General features: G+C 35.3%; 1 protein-coding gene across 4 annotated transcripts in view; it reads right to left on the reverse strand.

Annotated features, from left to right (window-relative positions):
• The window catches only part of LOC150079162 (RNA binding protein fox-1 homolog 3-like), a 468684-nt gene that overhangs the window by 9867 nt on the left and 439294 nt on the right, over positions 1-19523 (reverse strand). For all 4 annotated transcript variants that reach the window (XM_090383522.1, XM_090383524.1, XM_090383521.1 and 1 more), the window contains 2 exons: positions 16157-16266; positions 1994-2078 (listed from right to left, as the gene is read on the reverse strand). In XM_090383522.1, coding sequence (XP_090239648.1) covers positions 1994-2078; positions 16157-16266 — 195 coding nt within the window. The remainder of the gene's footprint in view (positions 1-1993; positions 2079-16156; positions 16267-19523) is intronic.

The following is a 19523-nucleotide window of genomic DNA, read 5'->3' on the forward strand; positions in this document are numbered from 1 at the left end:
ATCCCGTGAACTGGAGAGACATTTTCACATCTCCAATCCATAAACAACTTCTCACAAATCTAAGGATATTCTCATAATTATGGCTAAAGGTTTGCTTACCGCTTTCACTGCTTCTTTTAATGTAATTGAAAGCTCCAGGTGCATTAGTTACTCATTAACTTCAACAATTTGTCTTCCACTTCCCTGTCATTTAGCTCCCAGGCATCAAATAGCTTGACAGAGCCTATATTAGCAGCCTATTGCAAATATATTTTTTACTTTCCCTTCCAACTATATTAGGCTCAATGAAATAATTTTGGAAAAGACATGAATTAACAAATAGAATCCGAATAATAAATGAAGCAAAAATCGAAGATATTTTCTCTAGTCCACAAATCAGAAAATTTATACATGCCAACATATAATGAAGCCATATTAAACTCAATTGGCAAAGCAGCACGGAGCTCTTAAAATGGCTGCTGCCAACTTCCTAGGCAATGTTAAAACAGACATGGCTGATACTGTTAAAGAAATGCTGGATGCCTTCAAAAAAAAAAAAAAAAACCTCCAATCCTTAGAGATATATTTCCTGCAATTATATTTTCCTCCATCATACATGGGCATTTCGATGATGAAAACGACAAAATGTTTCATCAAAAGACATCTTATACAGAAAAATGCTACTAGGTGAAAGTGGAACTAAGATTCTGGCTAAATATCTTGGCTATTGGCTCCATATGTCAGTTTAACAAGAAAAATTGTTAAATATTTAATATGTTATTAACATGTTACATTAATTGCAATAAAATTGTAATTGTGCATAAATCTTTAAAACATTGTATAATTTTACACCTGGGAACCTCAACTAACACTAGTTTCACATTTTGCCTAATCATTCTGTAACTATTGGAGGCAAGACATACATAAGCTCTGGCAATTATATATATATATATATATTATTTTATATTATGTTTCATAACTTTTTTTAACTTAAAAGTTTATACTTTGATTATAACTATATAAAATTTCTCTAGAATCTGAATCTCATGTAAATTAAAATTTGATATTTTATGACAAAAGGCACATTGCTGCAACTTACGTCACAAAATACCCTGAACTGATTTTGTATGGGTTTCTCTGGTTTAGAAACCAGAGAAAATACAAAACAAATACAGTTGTAATCTGCATTCAAAATACTCATACTTTAATGCAGAAAACAAAATCTGACAGATTTTGCATTAAGTACGTGATCATTTTCTTCTCTCTCGAAAGATCAATCCAAAGAATTACTCATTCTGTTAAGCATACATTTGCTAACAGAGGCTGGGTGATAAGAGATGAGTAAGCTTCAAAACATTTGTCTTCCTGTCAGTGTCTCAGATTTTTAAACGCACAGTAGATTCACCTGTTTAGGTGATGCTCTAAAATTTAAAAAGATATTTACAATTTAGTGACACTAAGATATTAACAGTGTGAATTTATCTTTAAGCTGGACATAAGACTAAGTTTCTGTGTCGATTTCTTGGCTTCAATCTTTGGAGAGAGCAGAATGCTCCCTGCGAACATGTATACCTAATACAATAATGCACCTCAAATCTGTAAAATCTACACATACCCATCTTTTCTTGAAAACAAAAGGCAAAGATGTTTCAAAATTTTGACTAAATGAATAGAACATAGGTCTACTGATAGGTACACTAACATATTCCAATACACTAAAATTAATTTACCAATATGCCACATGATCCTTGCATTCCTTTTAGGAGTGCAACTGACCAAGGCTTAAATTTGATACATTCAAATGTACTAAATTACTTACTTCCCTTTAAATTAGAGAAAATAAATTGTGACTATAATTTACAATTACATACAAGGTACTTCCTTGCTCAGAATGCTGCCTTGAACCCCCCCCCACTTTCTTAAAAAAAAAAAAAAAATGAAAATAGAATAAATAAAGTAAGTTATTACAGATTATAACTGAGTTATAGGAAATAATGCCATTAATATCACTTACTCCGTAACCAGCCATAGGACCTATACTATGGCCCAAATAAGGATCAGCGTACTCACGTCCATAACTGTAATATAAAGATGGAGACCTGAGAGAAAAGAAGATATATAAGAAAAGACAATAGGATAATACAGCAATAAACACACAATTAAAACAAGTTAATGTGCAGCATGTTGCATTTCAGGGGCATTAGAAAATAAATAGCTCTAGAAATCTATGATAACTACGTGCCTTATTAGTGCCATTAGATGAGTCTTTCAAAATTGGACCTAGTCATAATGATAGTTTGCTAATGCTAGTTGTCTGTGGTGTCAAAGATGGACCGAAAAATCACTATTATAATTCCCAGGAATGCTAGATATTTTCTCCACTTAAATGCTAGTTTGAAACCAAGTCATGCTTACATATTTTTTTTTTTTTTTTTCAATGATTAAGTCTACAGATTAACCCTCTACTGGGTGGAATAAAAATATGTCGTTAGTATTCGCTGTTCTCCCCAAAAAATTTTGGCATTGTGAAGTAGCTGGGTGGGGAAGTGTAATACTTCGCAATATTATAAAATTTTCTGTTATTTATAAATGTGACTTCAGCGATCCACACACAAATTAATTGCATAATTTAACATTATATGCTCCTGTCACATTGACCTTGATCGCATAGTATGTTCAAATTAATATTGATCAAGATCAGTGAGCAGTACCATACGGTACCGTGAGAATCTCTTAAATTTTAGTCAGGCAGTCAGTTAAATTCACTGGGCGGTGCGACCATTCGATAGGGCCTGGGGAGAACACTAGTAGTAACCATTATGTTTGTAATAAAGGAATTAAATAATGAAAAAAAAAATTTTTTTTTTTGAAGCATAAGCTAACTTTATTAAAACAAGTTAATGTGCAGCATGTTGCATTTCAGGGGCATTAGAAAATAAATAGTTATTATTTGTAATTTATAACCAAAAAAAAAAAAGGGGGGGAGGCAAAAAACATGCACTGAAAACATTGTTTTTCTATTAATCTGCCACATAGCCCATTTATTCCTCCAACAATACATGGCAATCAACATAATATGCAGTGCATCACCCACAAAATATGGTATATGGATAGCCTATGTGGTACATGTATGAAAAAATAAAATAACTGCCAGATTTCCTTTGGTCTGATTTTAATGAAATTTGGGATGGCTTGAAAAATTGCTCTACAGCTAAATATAAATTTTGTGAAAAATCCAACCACTATAAATCAAGTTGTTACTTATGGATAAACAGACAAATAAATAATAATTTCCATATTTCTATTGGTTTGATTTTAATAAAATTTCAGAAGACACGATAAATCTTGCCAAAAGTTCCAAATATAAAATTTCATGAAAATCCATTCACTGAGAGTCGAGTGGGATGTGCGGACAAACAAAGAAATAATAATTACTAAATTTCTACCGATTTGATTTTAACAAGGACTTGACAAATCTTTTTAAAATGCCCCAGCATAAAATTTCACAAAAATACATACACTCGAAGTTGACTTGTTATATGTGAGCAAACAAATAGACATGGTGAAGACAAAGATGCATTACACATATATGCTAACACACCTATAAAAAAAGGGAGGAGTTTCCAGTTATATTTTTACAACATGGATTTTTATTTATGAGAATTACTTTTATCTGATATTTTATACTGTTGTTTATTGTTTGCAATGATTACACAATTATTGATAAGTATGTAATTTTTATCCAATTTAACTTCTAATGGAGTAAATCTACTGAATTTCACAGGACTTAATTAGTTTCCAGCAAGATCAGTAAAAACATGGGACCCTGAAGAAGATCCTTCCAGTCTGAATAAGGTGATGCAGTAAATGGTGTTACTACCTAGCAATTTTACACAATCCTTTGTACTAGCCTCCTAATAGTTGCTCAGTGAGTATAACAACTGATTTCTGCTCCTGTATTAACATTATCCCCATCACAACCTAAGGATATCCATCACAAATTGTTGTTATTCCATTCTGCATCAGATAATTCATTATGATGGATGTGGTACTCTGACCTCCATCCCCCCCCATCACAGGTGTGGAACTTCCAAGATGGTTACACAATTCTCTCTCTCTCTCTCTCTCTCTCTCTCTCTCTCTCTCTCTCTCTCTCTCTCTCTCTCTCTCTCTCTCTCTCCATATTTTGCATACAATATTGTTTATGATGTGCTCTGCTGCTGCTGTGTGTGGTTTTGCTTATAGAAGTACCTAATACAACTTGTGGTTGCCATGTGATGTTGGCATTTCTGCAGGCAAGTGTGAGAGTAGGTTTTGTGTCTGACATTATGTTGAGCTTTATGAGTGGCCACTTGACACCAGCCATTAGTTCTCTCACTGGGAGGACTCCCCTGTAAGGGAGGATGGATTGAAGGGAGATGAGCAGTGGAGATGAGGAAGGATAAGGAAAGCCTGCCACGACAAGCACTAACTTGTGTGGCTCACCCTCCTTACATACTGGTCTGAGTCACTTGCTTATCCAGGAAGATCTAATGGATTATGAAAGCATGGATGTCTATAGGCATCTTTGGACAGCTACTGTTTGGTAGGAGCATGGAAGGGAATGGAGGTTGCACAGCAAGCATACTGCATGCTCCAAAAGAGCCACTACTAGGCAGATCATCATTCTTCTCTTTTTTGGTGCTTCCCCTCCTATTTCTCTCTCTCAGGGTGCTTAAATTTTTTTTGGCTAGCGCAGCATAAACTTCAGGCTTCCTGAAGTTTTTTTTTTTTTTTTTTGATTTGGTAGTTGTTGGCGCATCGGCTTCTGTGGCCATATTGCACCTACCAAGGTTTTTTCTGTACTTTGATCCAAGCCCGAGGCGGGAATCGAACCCGCGACCTTTGGGTTGCCGGGCAGGTACTTTACCCACTCGGCTAGCCCGGTCGGCGCTTCCTGAAGTTTATGCTGCGCTAGCACCATATGGCTAATAATAATAATAATAATGCTACTAGTTCTTCTCAATAATTTCAGAGTCAAGCTTATCAACCCAATTTTGTGTGTGTGTGTGTGTGTGTGTGTGTGTGTGTGTGTGCACGCGCGCACATTATGTTTGGACTTGAGGCCCACCCCTGAGGTGCAAGCCATGCAAAGAACACCATATTAGTAGATGGCTTGAAACAATAAAGCAAAACGAAAGCAACAACCAAAAACAGAGAGAGAGTGGTGAGATTGTTTTTTTTTTTTTTTTTTTGGTGATTACTGTAAGTGAAGAGACAGGGGAAAGAGGCTTGCACTCACACACTATCTCTCTGCACTTTATTAATATCTATAATTTTGATGTGTGTCAATTTCTCTATTTCTCTGCTGTTAAAAAGCTGGAAAAAAAAATAAAAAAGAAAACTTTTAAAAAGCTGTAAATCAGAAATGTTAATCAGGTATTGGACAAAAAGAGGGGGGGGGGGAACATGACATTTTGGAAAAAAGGAGGAAAACAGGAGATTTTTGGAAAATAACAATTTTTTTTTAAAGTCCACATTGCACTTTCACTGGCAAAATACACATTTCATATTAAAATCCAGTCTTAGGCTTGTTTTCCAGTACAGTATACCTTTGAACATTAGCTTACCTAACATATTGCCCTCTCTCCTATGGATTTCTGTTTAGAAATTCTACAGGGTGTCCAAAAAGTCTGGAACCAATGGAATTTACATTACATGTGTTCAAAGTGTTCATTCTGACTCTCCACGCATTTTCTCAGCTGGTGTACCATGTTTGTTTGGATTCTTCTCAGTATATTTTACCGCAGGGGCTCACATCTGGTGAGTATGGGCTTGGCATACCCAAGGCCCTGAGCTGGATATCATCATTCTTCTCTTTCTTGGTGATTCCCTTCTACTTCTCTCTCAGGGTAACTCGGGAATTTGTTTTTGGCTGGTGCAGCTTAAGCCTCAGTCTTTCTTGCACCATGTGGCTGCTAATAATAATAATAATAAGAAGAAGAATATTGGGATCAACAGCAGCACAAACCAAGGTTTCAAACACCTTGTAATACATATCGACTGATTTCTTCAAGAAAGATATTGTTATACACTTCCAATCAGACTTTGCCCTCTTCAAAAATGTTAAGTCAGAGTTTTAATCATAACAATGACACTACTGTTGAGACATGGCTGTTAGGAGCATTTCCAAAACTGCACCAGAAGAAGATCTGAACTCAGTTTCTGATTTTCTAAACTGAATGAATATTCTCTCACACTCAGCATTGCTATGAGGAACTGTTAAAATGGCAGGCAGGACTTGACTTGGGATAATTTATTATATTTCAACCTTCCTTGTGCACTTTTCAGTTCCCCGACCAAGGACCACTGTACATCAATTCTTTCTCCCATCGTAATACAAGGTGTGGTTGATAATAATAATGACTGTTGCAATAAATTAGATATTATGAAATATTTCATACCTTACAAGTTATCCCCTTCAAAATAATTGCCTTGTTCCATACTTTTTTTTCCAAGCACAGAAACATTCCTGAAAGTTATCTTCTGTAAGCACTTTTAACACTTCGTGGTAATTTTTTTCTGAATGTCTTTAATGGACTGAAAAGTAGTCTTAAGTGTATTTTTTTCAGTTTATGGAAGAGAAAAAAGTCACAACGGGCTATATTGGGTGAATGCAGTGCATGTTTACACACAGGGATTTGTTTTTTGGCCAGACGCTGGTGAACAAAGTGTGTTATGTGTTGGAGCATCCAACCACCCTTCCACAATTCAGGTCTCTTCCTTTGAATTTTTCCATACAGCCTTGTCAGAACTTCAATGGAGTATGTTTGATTGACAGTGTGATTTTGTGGGACATATCCAGCCATAATAAATCCTTTTATATTGAAGAAAACAAGAAGCATAGTTTTCAATTTTGATTTTGACATTCTTACTTTTTGTAGTCTGGGGGTTCTGTCTTCCACTGCATTGACTATCTTTTAGTTTCTAGGTCATACTGGAACAGCCAACTTTCACTGCAATTAATTACAGTAATCAGAAAGTCTGGATCTTAATTTTTTCCCAAAATATCTTCTCATTCTTTGGTATTCATTCAAAATTTTTGGCACCACCTTGGCACACACTTTTCTCATGCCTAAATTTTTAGTTTAAATTTGTCTGTTTCTTTGTTCATACTGAGTTCTGATGCAATTGCTCTAATGCTTAAATGACAATCACTTCCAATCAATGTCCTTACCTGGCACACATTTCCTAGATACCCGACAGCCTGGTCAATCGTTATCTTCCATATTCCACCTTCTAAAAATCTTTTATGCTATTCAAACATGCAGCTCTTGACATAGTGTCTTCCTCATAAACTTGACATAACTCATAACTTTCAGCTGGTGTTTTCTTAAGTTTTGTTAAAAAATTGAGGTTGATTCATTGTTCTATTCTTTTGTCTGTCATTTTCCCAGCAAACTGCAAAAACACAAGGTAATGAAAACCCGTCTCATTGAAAAGCAAACAAGCGTGTTGGAACATAACTATGGAAAGGTTTAAGGTCAACTGCTGTGTCTCTGTTTCACAGGAGGTGCTTGGTGTGTAGTGGCTGTGCTGACAGTGTTGTTATTTAATAGCCACACCTTGTAGCATCTGACAGGTTCTCACACTGAAACCGACAGAACCGATGCTGCAAAACATCCACTGTTTTTTCTATTTCTTTATCTTTAATGACACAAAGAAGTACTGAAAACCTGTCCACAAAAAATTTTAAATTTAAAAATGATGCACTGCCAATTGATGAAATTTGTACTACTTCAGTATTTATAAGAATGCCATTTTTCAATGGGAATTTCTGCACATTTAGTCACACACACAGCTATAAAGTATTTCCTCACTGGGCAAAAGAACAGAACCTTCTCCTGTTATTTTAGACTATTTGTTACCCTGGTAATAGAAATGCCTATGACTATGTTAGAACATCCTTCTGCTTTAGTATGCTATGGAAATCAATTTCCAAAACGGAAGTGGAATATTTGAACACTGTTGGTAAAATAAATTTGCATATAACATTTTTCAACAGCACATGTACATGAGGTAGGTTCAATTGAAGAGTGGTTTGGATTTCCAAACTGCTCTTCAATTGAACTAACAATGCTTGCTGTTTTTGTTCTTCCACAACTATGTTTTTTGTTATTTTGCTATCAGGAAACATCTCAACAATGTGCCTGCATGATTGGCACAACTCAGAAGAATATGTTCTATGAAAAAAGATTTTCTAAAGATGTTCTATGAAAAAACATTTCAAAAATATGACATCACTGTCACCATGAAATCCAACATTATTTTGCATTTCATTCTGTGCACCACACACTGTCCTCTATGAAAACTTTGAAAAGTTCTTTGTTTGCAAATGTCCGATTACACTGTGTTTCACGCCACTTGAAATTGAAAAATCACATTTACATAAGTGTAATGTTGCATTTAATGAAGGACACTGTTAATTAGCTTCATACTATGAAATGACTGCACGTAGAGCAACACTATTATCCAGTGTGTCTATTTTGAAACATGAACTACAACAGCACATACTCAATGGCCAATTTTCTAATAAAAATAGAAATTATCAAAATTTAAAAAAAAAAAAAAAAAAATTGCAATGTTAACATAATTTTATTATTTTTTGTGTAAAGAAAAAGACAAATTGACTTTCTGTGAAAAGACAAAGAAACTCTGTAACCAAATATTATGATGCTGAGAAAGAGAAGGGTCAAATTGAGTAAAACAGATGGACTCTCTGTTACAAATTCAGAGAGCTGGCAGTAATTTTCATATTCTCCAGTACTGTAAGTGCTATCAGTGCAGTACTTCTGTTGGACATGTCTATTCTACTGCAGACCTGTTATATTTGATGAATGGTGATTTCCATTTCTGTTTACTTGAAATTGTAAGATTTTTGTGGATTTGGAGTTCAAAAATCAGTCTTTTTTTTTTCAGTGTCTGTCCACTTAAAAATCTCAAGGACATGAATGTAACGCAATACTTTGTATTACATTCACTTTATCCTTTCTCTCTTCCTTCCATTGGAGTTTCAAAGTAGTTTTAATGTCTATTTCACTCATATACATCATCATCATCCATTTAGTTCTTTGGTCTGAGAGAAGCATTTACGGCATCTCCTGAAATCTTAGGCAACAGCATTTTGAGAAATCTGCACACCAGCAGGTTGCATTATCATATGTGGTATTCACAGCATTATTCTGTGAAGTCCCCAGGCTTAACTTTGAAAAATTCTGCCACCATTGGTCCCTCCTCCCCCAATTTCACTAAATTTCTATATTTATCATGGTAATAATGAAAAATCATTAAAGTTTGTTCATGAGACAGAGAATAGATAACTGATAACAGAATCTTTCTACTCTGATAGGACTATTTGGTGAAAAATAGTCCTATCTCAGATAGGACTATTTTTCACCATTCTTTCCCCTCAAGTCTTGCACAGCAAAAAAATAAAATAATAAAATAACATCACATCACATCCTGATATGTTGGAGAATATTGTTTTCTAGATCCTTTGGCACTCTATATAGATACAGCAAGACATCTTGTTTTCACTTTAATGATTTTCCCATTCCACTTTGCACATTAAAATCTGGGCAGTTTTCCCTGGCATGTATCAAGGTCAGGATCAGCCACATCTCTACATGTTATATCACTCATTCACATGTATCAAAATCTGTATCAATTACTTTAGCTGAATAGCAAACAAATGGATTTTGATGAAGAAAAACAGTAAATATAAGGTCCCAGGTGCTGATGTGCTGAACACTGAACTTTATTTACAGGAGGTGATCAAAACGTTTGGAGAACTGAGTATAAAAGACTTGTCTTGTCTTCCTTCAAGGATTAGGCGATCTGCCTGTTCTGATCTCAAAGAGGTATAAAAGACAAATTCGTTTTTTATTATTATTATTATTCTTTTTTAGTTTTCATTTTTGTATTCACTTTGAAATAGTGAATATAATGAAAAACGTTCTATCACTCCCAAAGTTCTATTACACTTATTGTAATAATCTGCAGAGTGTAATTCTTCAAAGACAATTTTCTTAAGGTTAGAAATGAAACCAGGCTTCCACAGTTGCTTTTAGCTCATAGTCTTTAAAATGATTTAAAAAAAAAAAAAAAAAAGTGAGACCTTGTGGTTTCTGAACAATTAATAGCCACTTGAAGCCAGATCCAAACTGTATGGATAATAGTTTAGTTAAAAATCCGCATTCATGAATTTTTGCCTACACAACCTGAGCTTGTGCACTTGTTCATGGGTGCAGTCATGGTGAAGCAAAACACCCCATGATCCAACTTTCCATGTCTTTTTCTCTGAACTACAAGTGGCATAAGGTTGACATAATGCTTTTCCAGCTGATGGTTGGGTTCAAAATTTTTTAGGAGTTGAACATCCCTTTAGCTTCTACTGCATGCATTCCAATTTGAGTTCAAAGTCATAAAAATGTAGCCAAGTTTCATCACCAGTCACCAAATGGGTAAAGATCCATCCAGATTAGCAGGAATTAATTTAAAATTTTCTTTTTATGGCTCCACTCACTGATGTCTATCATGAATGGAAAGGTTCTGTAAATCAACCCATCTTGTACAAACTGTGGACATTCCCCAATTTTTGTTAAAACAAATAGTGTATGCCTCTACCCAGAGCAGGGTTTTGGATCTTTTTTTGGGATGCATCGGTGGGTAGGTATGCACTGTGAAGATCTGAAATGACTCAATGGCTCCCCAAAAGAACTGAAGTTTTCCATGGTAAGAGTACCAGTACCTCTTGTGTTGTGACTAATTTTGTTACTCTTCTCTGCACCTGTACCAACAGATCCACATCCTGCTTAAAATGAGGCTTCCAGACTGCTATGCAGTACTCAAGTTGCAGCCTAACTACTGCCTCATGCAATGAGATAATCAACTCCTTGTCCCTGCTGGCAAGATTTCTTATTTATTATACTTAGTGTACCTTACTATATTTAGTGTAATCACATAATTTGGGACCATTTTGCTTAAACATGTTTTTTTGGGAAAACCTATGCTGGTTTTGAAAAAATTCTTTAGGAACATTTGAATTCTTTTTGTTATCAAGGTATCCGCTGTAGAATTTATAACATGTAATTCCAAATTATCCTGTATATTAAAAAAACAACATATTCTTCTCTAAATATAGTGAAGGAAAAAAGTTTTATTTTTAAGAAAAAATTATGTTAAAAGTTTTATCATGTCACTTCTAGTATCAGAGAAATCAATGCAAAATGACATGATTATACTGACATACAGAAACTTTTTCTTTTGTTTTTTTCTAAATGAAGTATGGTGTTCATTATACACTTTTCAATTCTGAATCAAAAAATACAGACTCAATTTTCTTCTAGTGTGCGTGTGTGTGTTATGGGTGTTTAATGCCGCATAAGCTACACTGCCTACAGTGCACCTGCCCATAGAGATGTGTTAGGAAATAATTCAGAATTAAAGGCATTTCATTTCATTTCATTTTAGAAAACTATTCAGAATCGATGATATATTCCAATTTTCTTCAGAAAGCTGAAAAGTTAATTAATATTTGCCTGATCGCCGATAATATGCTCTAATGATTTCGGTTATTGAAGATTTGTTAAAGAAAGCAGGACTGCTGTTCTGTCCTGTTGATAGTGAGGACAGTCAATAAGAACATGTTTGACTGTTAGTTGTGCTGAGCAATGTTGACACTGAGGAGGATCATCACCTGTGAGTAGATGGATATGGGACAGATGAGTATGCCCTATTCTTGCCTGTGCAAGTACCACTTCTTCCCTTTTTGTTGTCTGGATGTTTGAGTGCCAAAACATTTGGTTCCCGTTTCAATTGAAAAAGTTTATTATTAGTCTGGGTGTGCCATAGTTCTTTCCACTGTGTAAGCATGCTGCTGCTATGATGACATTATAGTCCGAGGCTGGAATACGGACAGATTTCAAATTTAAAGTTGACAGATTTTTTGCTGCAGATATATCTACCAGTTCATTCCCCTTTATTCCTTAATGTGCTGGAATCCAACAAAAGTTCACTAAATATATGTTCAATTTTCAAGAGCAACCTCCTGATTTGGTTTAAAGAAGGGTGATTCGTATAGGAGGGATTTTACATTGCTCTAATTGAGCTAAGAGAGTCTGTGAATTAAATATTTTGGAGATGGGTAAAGATTCAAATTTTCTAGAGCTAATTTTATTCCATGTAGTTCTGCAGAAAAGTTGCTATATTCAGGTGGAAGGGAAGCTGAAATGATAGCAGAGGGAAATACTGCTGCAATGGCTGATTGACATTTGGACCCACCGGTATATATTGGCAGGAAATCAACATAGCTCTGAATATGACTTGAATGGAGTTGTTTCAGGTTGAGAGTCGGTAGAAGATTCTTACCCCATTGAAGAAAATAAGTATCAAAGTTCAGTTGAGGAGGGGGAGTCTAAGGTGGATGAAAGTAATTCATTACCTGTTGACTACTGTGAAGAGGAACTTTCCAACTCTGTGATATTTCAAAAAGCCTTAGGCCTGCTGTCCTTATTTTATTAGGTTTATTTCTGTATAGATTAGGTAGTTGAGGATTGAAGAGGTATGGGTGAATAAGATGCAAACAGCAACTTTTTATTTTGGCTGCATACTTCAATAGTAATATTTTTCTGCCAAGGTGGGTTCGTGAGCTTCAATATAGGCTACGAATTGGAGATGTCCTGAAGGCTCCAAGTGCAATCCGTAATGCACTGTGTTGTATAGGATCCAGCCAGCATAGTACACTCCTCTGGGCAGAATTGTAGACTGGAGCACCATAATCCAAACGGGATCTAATCAATGCTCTGTGTAATCGAAGCAATGAGGTACGATCCGCTCCCCATGACAGGGCGGATAAAGTATGTTGAGTTCTTTGAGACAGGTATTACGTACAAATTTAATATTATTTAGCCATATGGTGCAAGGAAGACTGAGGAAAAAAAATTCCCGAATTACCCTGAGAGAGAGAGAGAGAGAGAGAGAGAGAGAGAGAGAGAGAGAGAGAGAGAGAGAGAGAGAGAGAGAGAGAGAGAGAGAGAGAGAGAAGTAGAAGGGAATCACCAAGAAAGAGAAAAATGATGATGCCCAGCTCAGGACCCTGGGTGTGCCAAGCCCATACTCACCAGATGTGAGTCCTGGGGCGAAATGTTCAAGGAAGTTTAACTTCTTATCAAGAGTTAATCCCAAGAATCTGATGTTGTTGGCAATCGGAATGGTAAAGTCTAACATGTGAAGTTCGGGATCTGTATGTAATTTGAGTTGGTTGCAAAAGTGTACAGCGTCTTTCTGTTATGAAAGACGATAGTCATTGAGCACTACCCACTTTTGTATTTTATTTAGTGATATCTGCAATTGATGTTCAATAGATCTCATGTTCTGAGAATGGCAAGAAAGAGAGAGATCGTCAGCATAAAGGTAAGCCTCAACAGTATTGGGAAGTTCTTTTGTAATAGTGTCAATTCTAAGGGCAAAAAGGGTTGTGCTCAGAACTCCTTCCTGCAAGAATGTTGTAGAAAGGGAGTTAAAATATCATACTCGATAAGAACGACTCCATAAAAAGTTCTTAATGAATATAGACAGGTTGCCACATAGACCAAGGGTATGCAGGTCTCTAAGCATGCCGTGATGCCAGGTAGTATCAAATGCCTTTTCTATGTCTATGGAGACCATAACAAGGTGTTCGTTTTTCACAAAGGCATTGCGGACTCAGCCTTGATCATGAGATCTAAGGCAGACCTGTTTTGGCGAAAGCCATGTTGACTATTAGATTTTGGTCTTCAATGATCCAAATGAGTCGCCTATGGATCATTTTCTCAAGGATTTTACTGAGGCAACTGGAGAAGGAAATTGGCCGATAACTATAAGGACTGCACAGATCTTTTCCAGGTTTCAAAAAGGCCAGAACTGGGCACTGGTACCAAGCTGTAGGATAAATGTTTTCCAAAAATATTCGACTATAAAATAAAAGCAGCAGTTGTAAATTTTTGTCATTAAAGTGCTGTAACATGATGTAATATATTCCATCGGGCCCTGCTGCACTGTTGCATGCTGCTTTAATGGCTTGTAGAAGTTCCAAATACTGAAGAGGTTGATTATATGGTAAGATTAGAGAGGTGCGAAAGTTGATAGGTCGCTGTTCAGTGATCTTCTTGATTTTCTGGAATTCTGGGGAATAGCTTGATGCTGCTGAGACTTGAGCAAAGATTTTGCCCAAGGAGCAGAGTTCTTGCCCATTCCAGGAAAGGATGGCCAGAACTTTCCAGAAAGCTGTCTAATTTTCTTCCATGTTAATTTGGAGTCAGTGTTTCTATTTATAGTGGACGCAAACTGGGTCTAGGAATCCTTTTTGGCTTGTCTTTGAATGAGATGCGTTCTTGTGCTTAGTTTCTTATAATTAATGAGATTAACTGTTGTTGGTGGTGATCATCGAAATAAATTCCACGCTTTATTTTTTCCTTCTTTGCTTTCGTGCATTCTTCATTCCACCAGTAGTTAAAATGTCATCGGGCCGTAGGATTCGTTAAGCTAAGTATAACACGATTTTTGCGATGGCCCATGTGCAATTTCGTCTGCAAGTAACACTGGGTGAATGCAAAACCTGGCACCAAGCTGAACGTACTGACCTGCATGGCAATAAATACAAGCTTAAAAAATGTCAAATGTGACAATTATATTTCCCATTTACTGTAGTTGTATATGTCAGAGACACTGTATTCACAAGATAACATGTGATATTGTCGGATGATCAGAAGCCCATATTTTTCTGCTTGAACAGATATTTCATGAAGCATGATAGCGTGAACAGAGGGAGCACATTTCTGGAGGCAACTACCATAAAACAATAAAATCAATTTGCAGTTCCCGGTTTACTGGGCTTTTCAGTTAGTGCAATCTAATTATAAATGAGTAGTAAACTCGATCTTACTGTATTTGCGATAATACCAATAGCTGGAATTTTGTGGGTTTTTACGTTATTATGGTGAAATGTGTTTCCCCCTTCCATGACGAGGCGCTTCTGTAGCCAGGTGGGAAGGCGCAGCAGTGCGTAGCACACGCTTCTTGATTAGACCGGGGTTCGGGCCCGTCACCACCAAATACGGAGGATGCGGAAAGGTCAAGGGAATGACCACCGCATATTCCCGGAGCAATATGGCCTTAGTTGCTAATGCTCCTAAAAACCAAACAACAACCCTTCCATGAAATCTTCAATCATATAAAAAACATAAATACATTTTCAGAATCTTCTCTTCATTCCTATTTTTTTTTTGTGAATCCCATGTTAGTCGTTATTGGTTGCTTATCTTTTTTACTGTTTTAAATTTTACAATCCAAAAAAAAAAAAGAAATGTCAGTGAATAGAAAGATCAACCAAACTTCATGATCTTGTCAAAGTAAAGTGCTATATTTACTATAATATTTATTTATTAGAAATTTAAGATGTTTAAACCTGTTAGCAATTTTATTGGGTTTCTAACTTTTTTTAGTGCTTTACTTACCAGACTGAACATTTTTTTTTGAGGGCTCTGCCCTATCCCTATTTTCCCCATAAGCCCTGTTGTTTTTAATGTATGAAATACCATAACGCAGAGATTTTTAGGAACACAAGTACTTCGTTATAGTAGAACTGACTGTACTCACTTTTTTCACTAATTCTCAAATTCTCGGTTGCAGTGATAACTTCCTGTATGTGTCACTAAATTGTGATGTAATTAACATATTGCATGTTGTTTGATGTGAGTGTGGCTGCCATATTACCCAATAAGACAGGAGGTTAGCTCTCTTTCTCTACCCCCCCCCCCCCAGGTACTTGCACACTTTGACCCAGTGTCTGGTCTGTTGCCATTTCATACACATTTTTCCTTATGTTTCGAATATTTCCCAAGTGTTTCTTTTTCCACCATTAAAAACTGTTATCACAATTTTTTTTAAAATTATTATTCTTATTAGTAGTAGTATTTCTTCATCAATGAACTAGAATATTTTGGAATTCTGTATCTCAAGGAAGGAAAGTTGAATACTATGCTAAACATGTTTCAAGCTTTTTAAAATACATTTTTAGTGAAGAAAAACTGTATAAAAAACTTTTGGGTATATCAATATAACAAAACAAAACAAAACAAAAAAAAAAAAGAATACATACCCTGCTACAGCAGCGTATGATGCCACTGGCTGAGCAGCTGCTGCTGCTGCTGCAGCAGCATAACTTCTTGCAGCTGCTGCAGTATATGCTGCACTTGCTGCATATGTAGCCTGCAAGGAATTAACATTTGTTTATGCTATCAATAAATGTAAAGTTGTTTAGAAATATTTATACAATAAATAATATACAGTAATAAGTAACATAATTCCAGTTATCCTCTTTTATTTTTTTCCTACACTTAAAGAAATTGGCACATTTAATATTTAACAGCAAAAAACAAGATTATTATCATATGCATTTAAAACAGTAATAAAATGATTCCACAAAACATTATGAACTAAGCAAAGAAGAGTAATCATCAATGTTGTTTCTTTATAATATTGATATATGGTGCATAAAAAGGCAAAAGCTGATTATAAGAAAGCACTAGCAAAGAGAGAGCTAAAAATGTGGATAAGGAGTTCTCATATATGAATACAAGTAAAAAGTAAATTCAATAGGATTTACTTTCTTCTTTAATTGGTGCAGTGAAAGAGCCACAGGAAGTCTACCAGAAATGGCAGATTAGCTAAACATCTATTTCTTATTGATATAAGAAATATAGATATTTCTTGAAAATCTTGGGAATCAGTATCAAGAAATGAGTTTCAAGGTACCAGATTGCTGCAAAATAAGTGATATAATGAACTCAGAGAAGTGTTTGTTAGAAAAAGTACTGAGACTAAAGAGCAAGGCTCTAGTGGAAGGAAGTGGTATCATTTGTAATTTTAAAAAAAAAAAGGCTGCATATGAGTGTATCAAACTGTTGGAAATGTTAATGAGAGCACCATTAGACTCTGGGAAAATTCTCTTGGATTGGAGAAGTGCTAATTTCTCTCCAATCCATAGAGGTGATGCTAAACAGGAGATAGTTAACTATAGGCCACAGAGTTTTTGGCTTCTGTGGTAGGAAAGATCAAGTAGTCTGTAGTTAAGAATGCAATTCCATCTCGACAAGAGTACCTTGGTATCTTGAACAGATTCTGGCATATGTTTGTTAAGATCATGTGTGACCAGTCTGGTATATTTCTATTGATTCATTAACTCTGAAGTATAACTCAAAAATAACTCAAAAGCCCACATTAATCATTGGATGAAGATAAAAATTTGTGAATTTTCTGTACTTAAATATAGACAAATTTTTACTTTTTATGGTTTTTGAATTATTTTATTTATGATTTTCCTTGAGTTGTACCACCCAGGAGGTACTGCCCACCAAATTTGTGTTGGGTCATACCCTTTAACTTTTAATACTAGCATGGGAAACTGGCTGCTTCTGATGCTACTAAGCTTACAATGTAATTTTTTATAGAAAACTCTCCCATATATTCTAAATTTATTAACAGTTCTAATGGTTTTTGAAAGATTTGTTGTTATTTTTGAATGATAAACATGACAAGTAATAATTACTCAGGATAGAGAGTTAGCAATGTGAATAATCACATATGCTTCACAGCACATCAAATCTGATGTGCTGTGAAGCATATGTGAAGGAAATTAAAAAATTCTGAAAATGAAAGTGAATAATATAATCTAATATATGCATTTTTTAGAACTATTTATACATTATAATAGGCAGAAATATATGCAAATACACACATTTTAAATTTTATGTATTTAACAGTTTAATTTATGTTTTTTCAAAATACAATTTTATTTTTGTTTATTAATGTTTATATTTACAGTTGAGCTTTCTATATTTAATAACCAAATTAAATAAATGTTATATTTTCAAAAGTGTCAGTGTGAAACTTGGCATTGCATTTCACAAAGAAGTTTATCAGGGGTAACTGAAGATACTACAACTCAGAATGAACTTTCAAGAACACTTTATGCATTTCAAACCATCACTCTTCAGCAATACAGATATGTACATCGCTGATGAGCACATCTGAAACACGCTTCTTATAAAAGTGTGTTTCAAATGTCTAACTTGAAACTTTTCTCTCAATCTTAAACCACATTGCATGTCAATACATTTCCTTTGCAAGTTCTCAGGTCATTAACATTAACATGAAACGGAGCAGAAAAGAGAGTAACTGTGTGCTCTTAACTGTGAATTGCTCAAACGAAGTTTAATTTCAGAAGCTATGATGTAATCAAACATTGTATTTATAAGCTGGTCTTTCCCTTGGAGATGTGCATTAAAATCATTTAGAAGCATTACATGCTTCTAACTAAGAAGGCAAAGTCACATCCATTTATCATCTTCAAACTGAATCACTAGATTTCCTTTCAGTTTCACTGAAGTCTGAATTTCCACTTTAAGATTGAATACCTGTTCAACATTTTCCCTATGGCTTAACCATCAGCTTTCAGAATAGTAAGCATACCCAAATTCTATGTTCATTAAGCATTTCTTGAAATGCTTAATGAACAATGAAAATATGCAGTCATAAAAAAACACGGTCACAGGATTGTTTTCCAGTACAGTAAGCTTTTAAACATTAGCTTACCTAACACTTTTTTTCTTCTGCGGGTTTCTGTTTGGATTGTCTTTTATTTTATACATCAACTGGTTATCACTGCTTCAAGAAAGATACTGAAACAAGCTTTGCACATCTTCAGAAATGTTGAGCCAAAGCTTTCTTTATAAAAATGGCACTGCTGTTTGGACTCAACTGTCAAGAGTATTTCAAAAACTGAACCAGAAAGAGGTCTGAACTCAGTTTAATTGGTTAAATATTCTTTGACACTCAGCATTGCCATGAGTTACTGTTAAAATGCCAAGCATGGCTTGGGATAATTTGTTATATTTGAAGCTTCCTTGTGCACTTGTCAGTTCTCCAGCTAAGGACTAATGCACATCAATTCTGTCTTCTTTCATAATAGCACCTATTAGATTCTCATAGTGAAAAAAAACTGATGCTACAAAACTTCTATTGCTTCATCTATCCTTTATCTTTAAGTACTGGAAACTTGTCCACAAAAAGTTTCAATTTTTTTTTTTTTTTTTTTTTTTGCAGACAAGTTTCCAGTACTTCTGTGGAAAAATGATGCACTGCCAATTGATGAAATGAATACTAAGTCAGTATTTATATGAACGACATTTTTCAAAGAGAATTGGTGCAATATACAGGGTGATTCACTACCAGTGCGACAAACTTGCAGGAGATGTAGGGGGCACAAAGACGAATCGGAATCACATAGCATTGCAGGTTCTGAAATGCCTTCGTCATGCAGTAGAGGATGTTGAATGGGAGGTAGTGTGAACAGCGATCCCGCTGGAAGTCAGCATTTGCAAACCGGTTCCTGAGGCAGTAGGATGGATGAGTATTCAAACGTTGAACTGGCCGACATGTACCTTGCGTATGGAGCTGCGGACTGT

The sequence above is a fragment of the Mastigoproctus giganteus genome, chromosome 10 (assembly GCF_048544385.1).
Source record: "Mastigoproctus giganteus isolate SK-2022 chromosome 10, ASM4854438v1, whole genome shotgun sequence".
Taxonomy (NCBI): Eukaryota; Metazoa; Arthropoda; class Arachnida; order Uropygi; family Thelyphonidae; genus Mastigoproctus; species Mastigoproctus giganteus.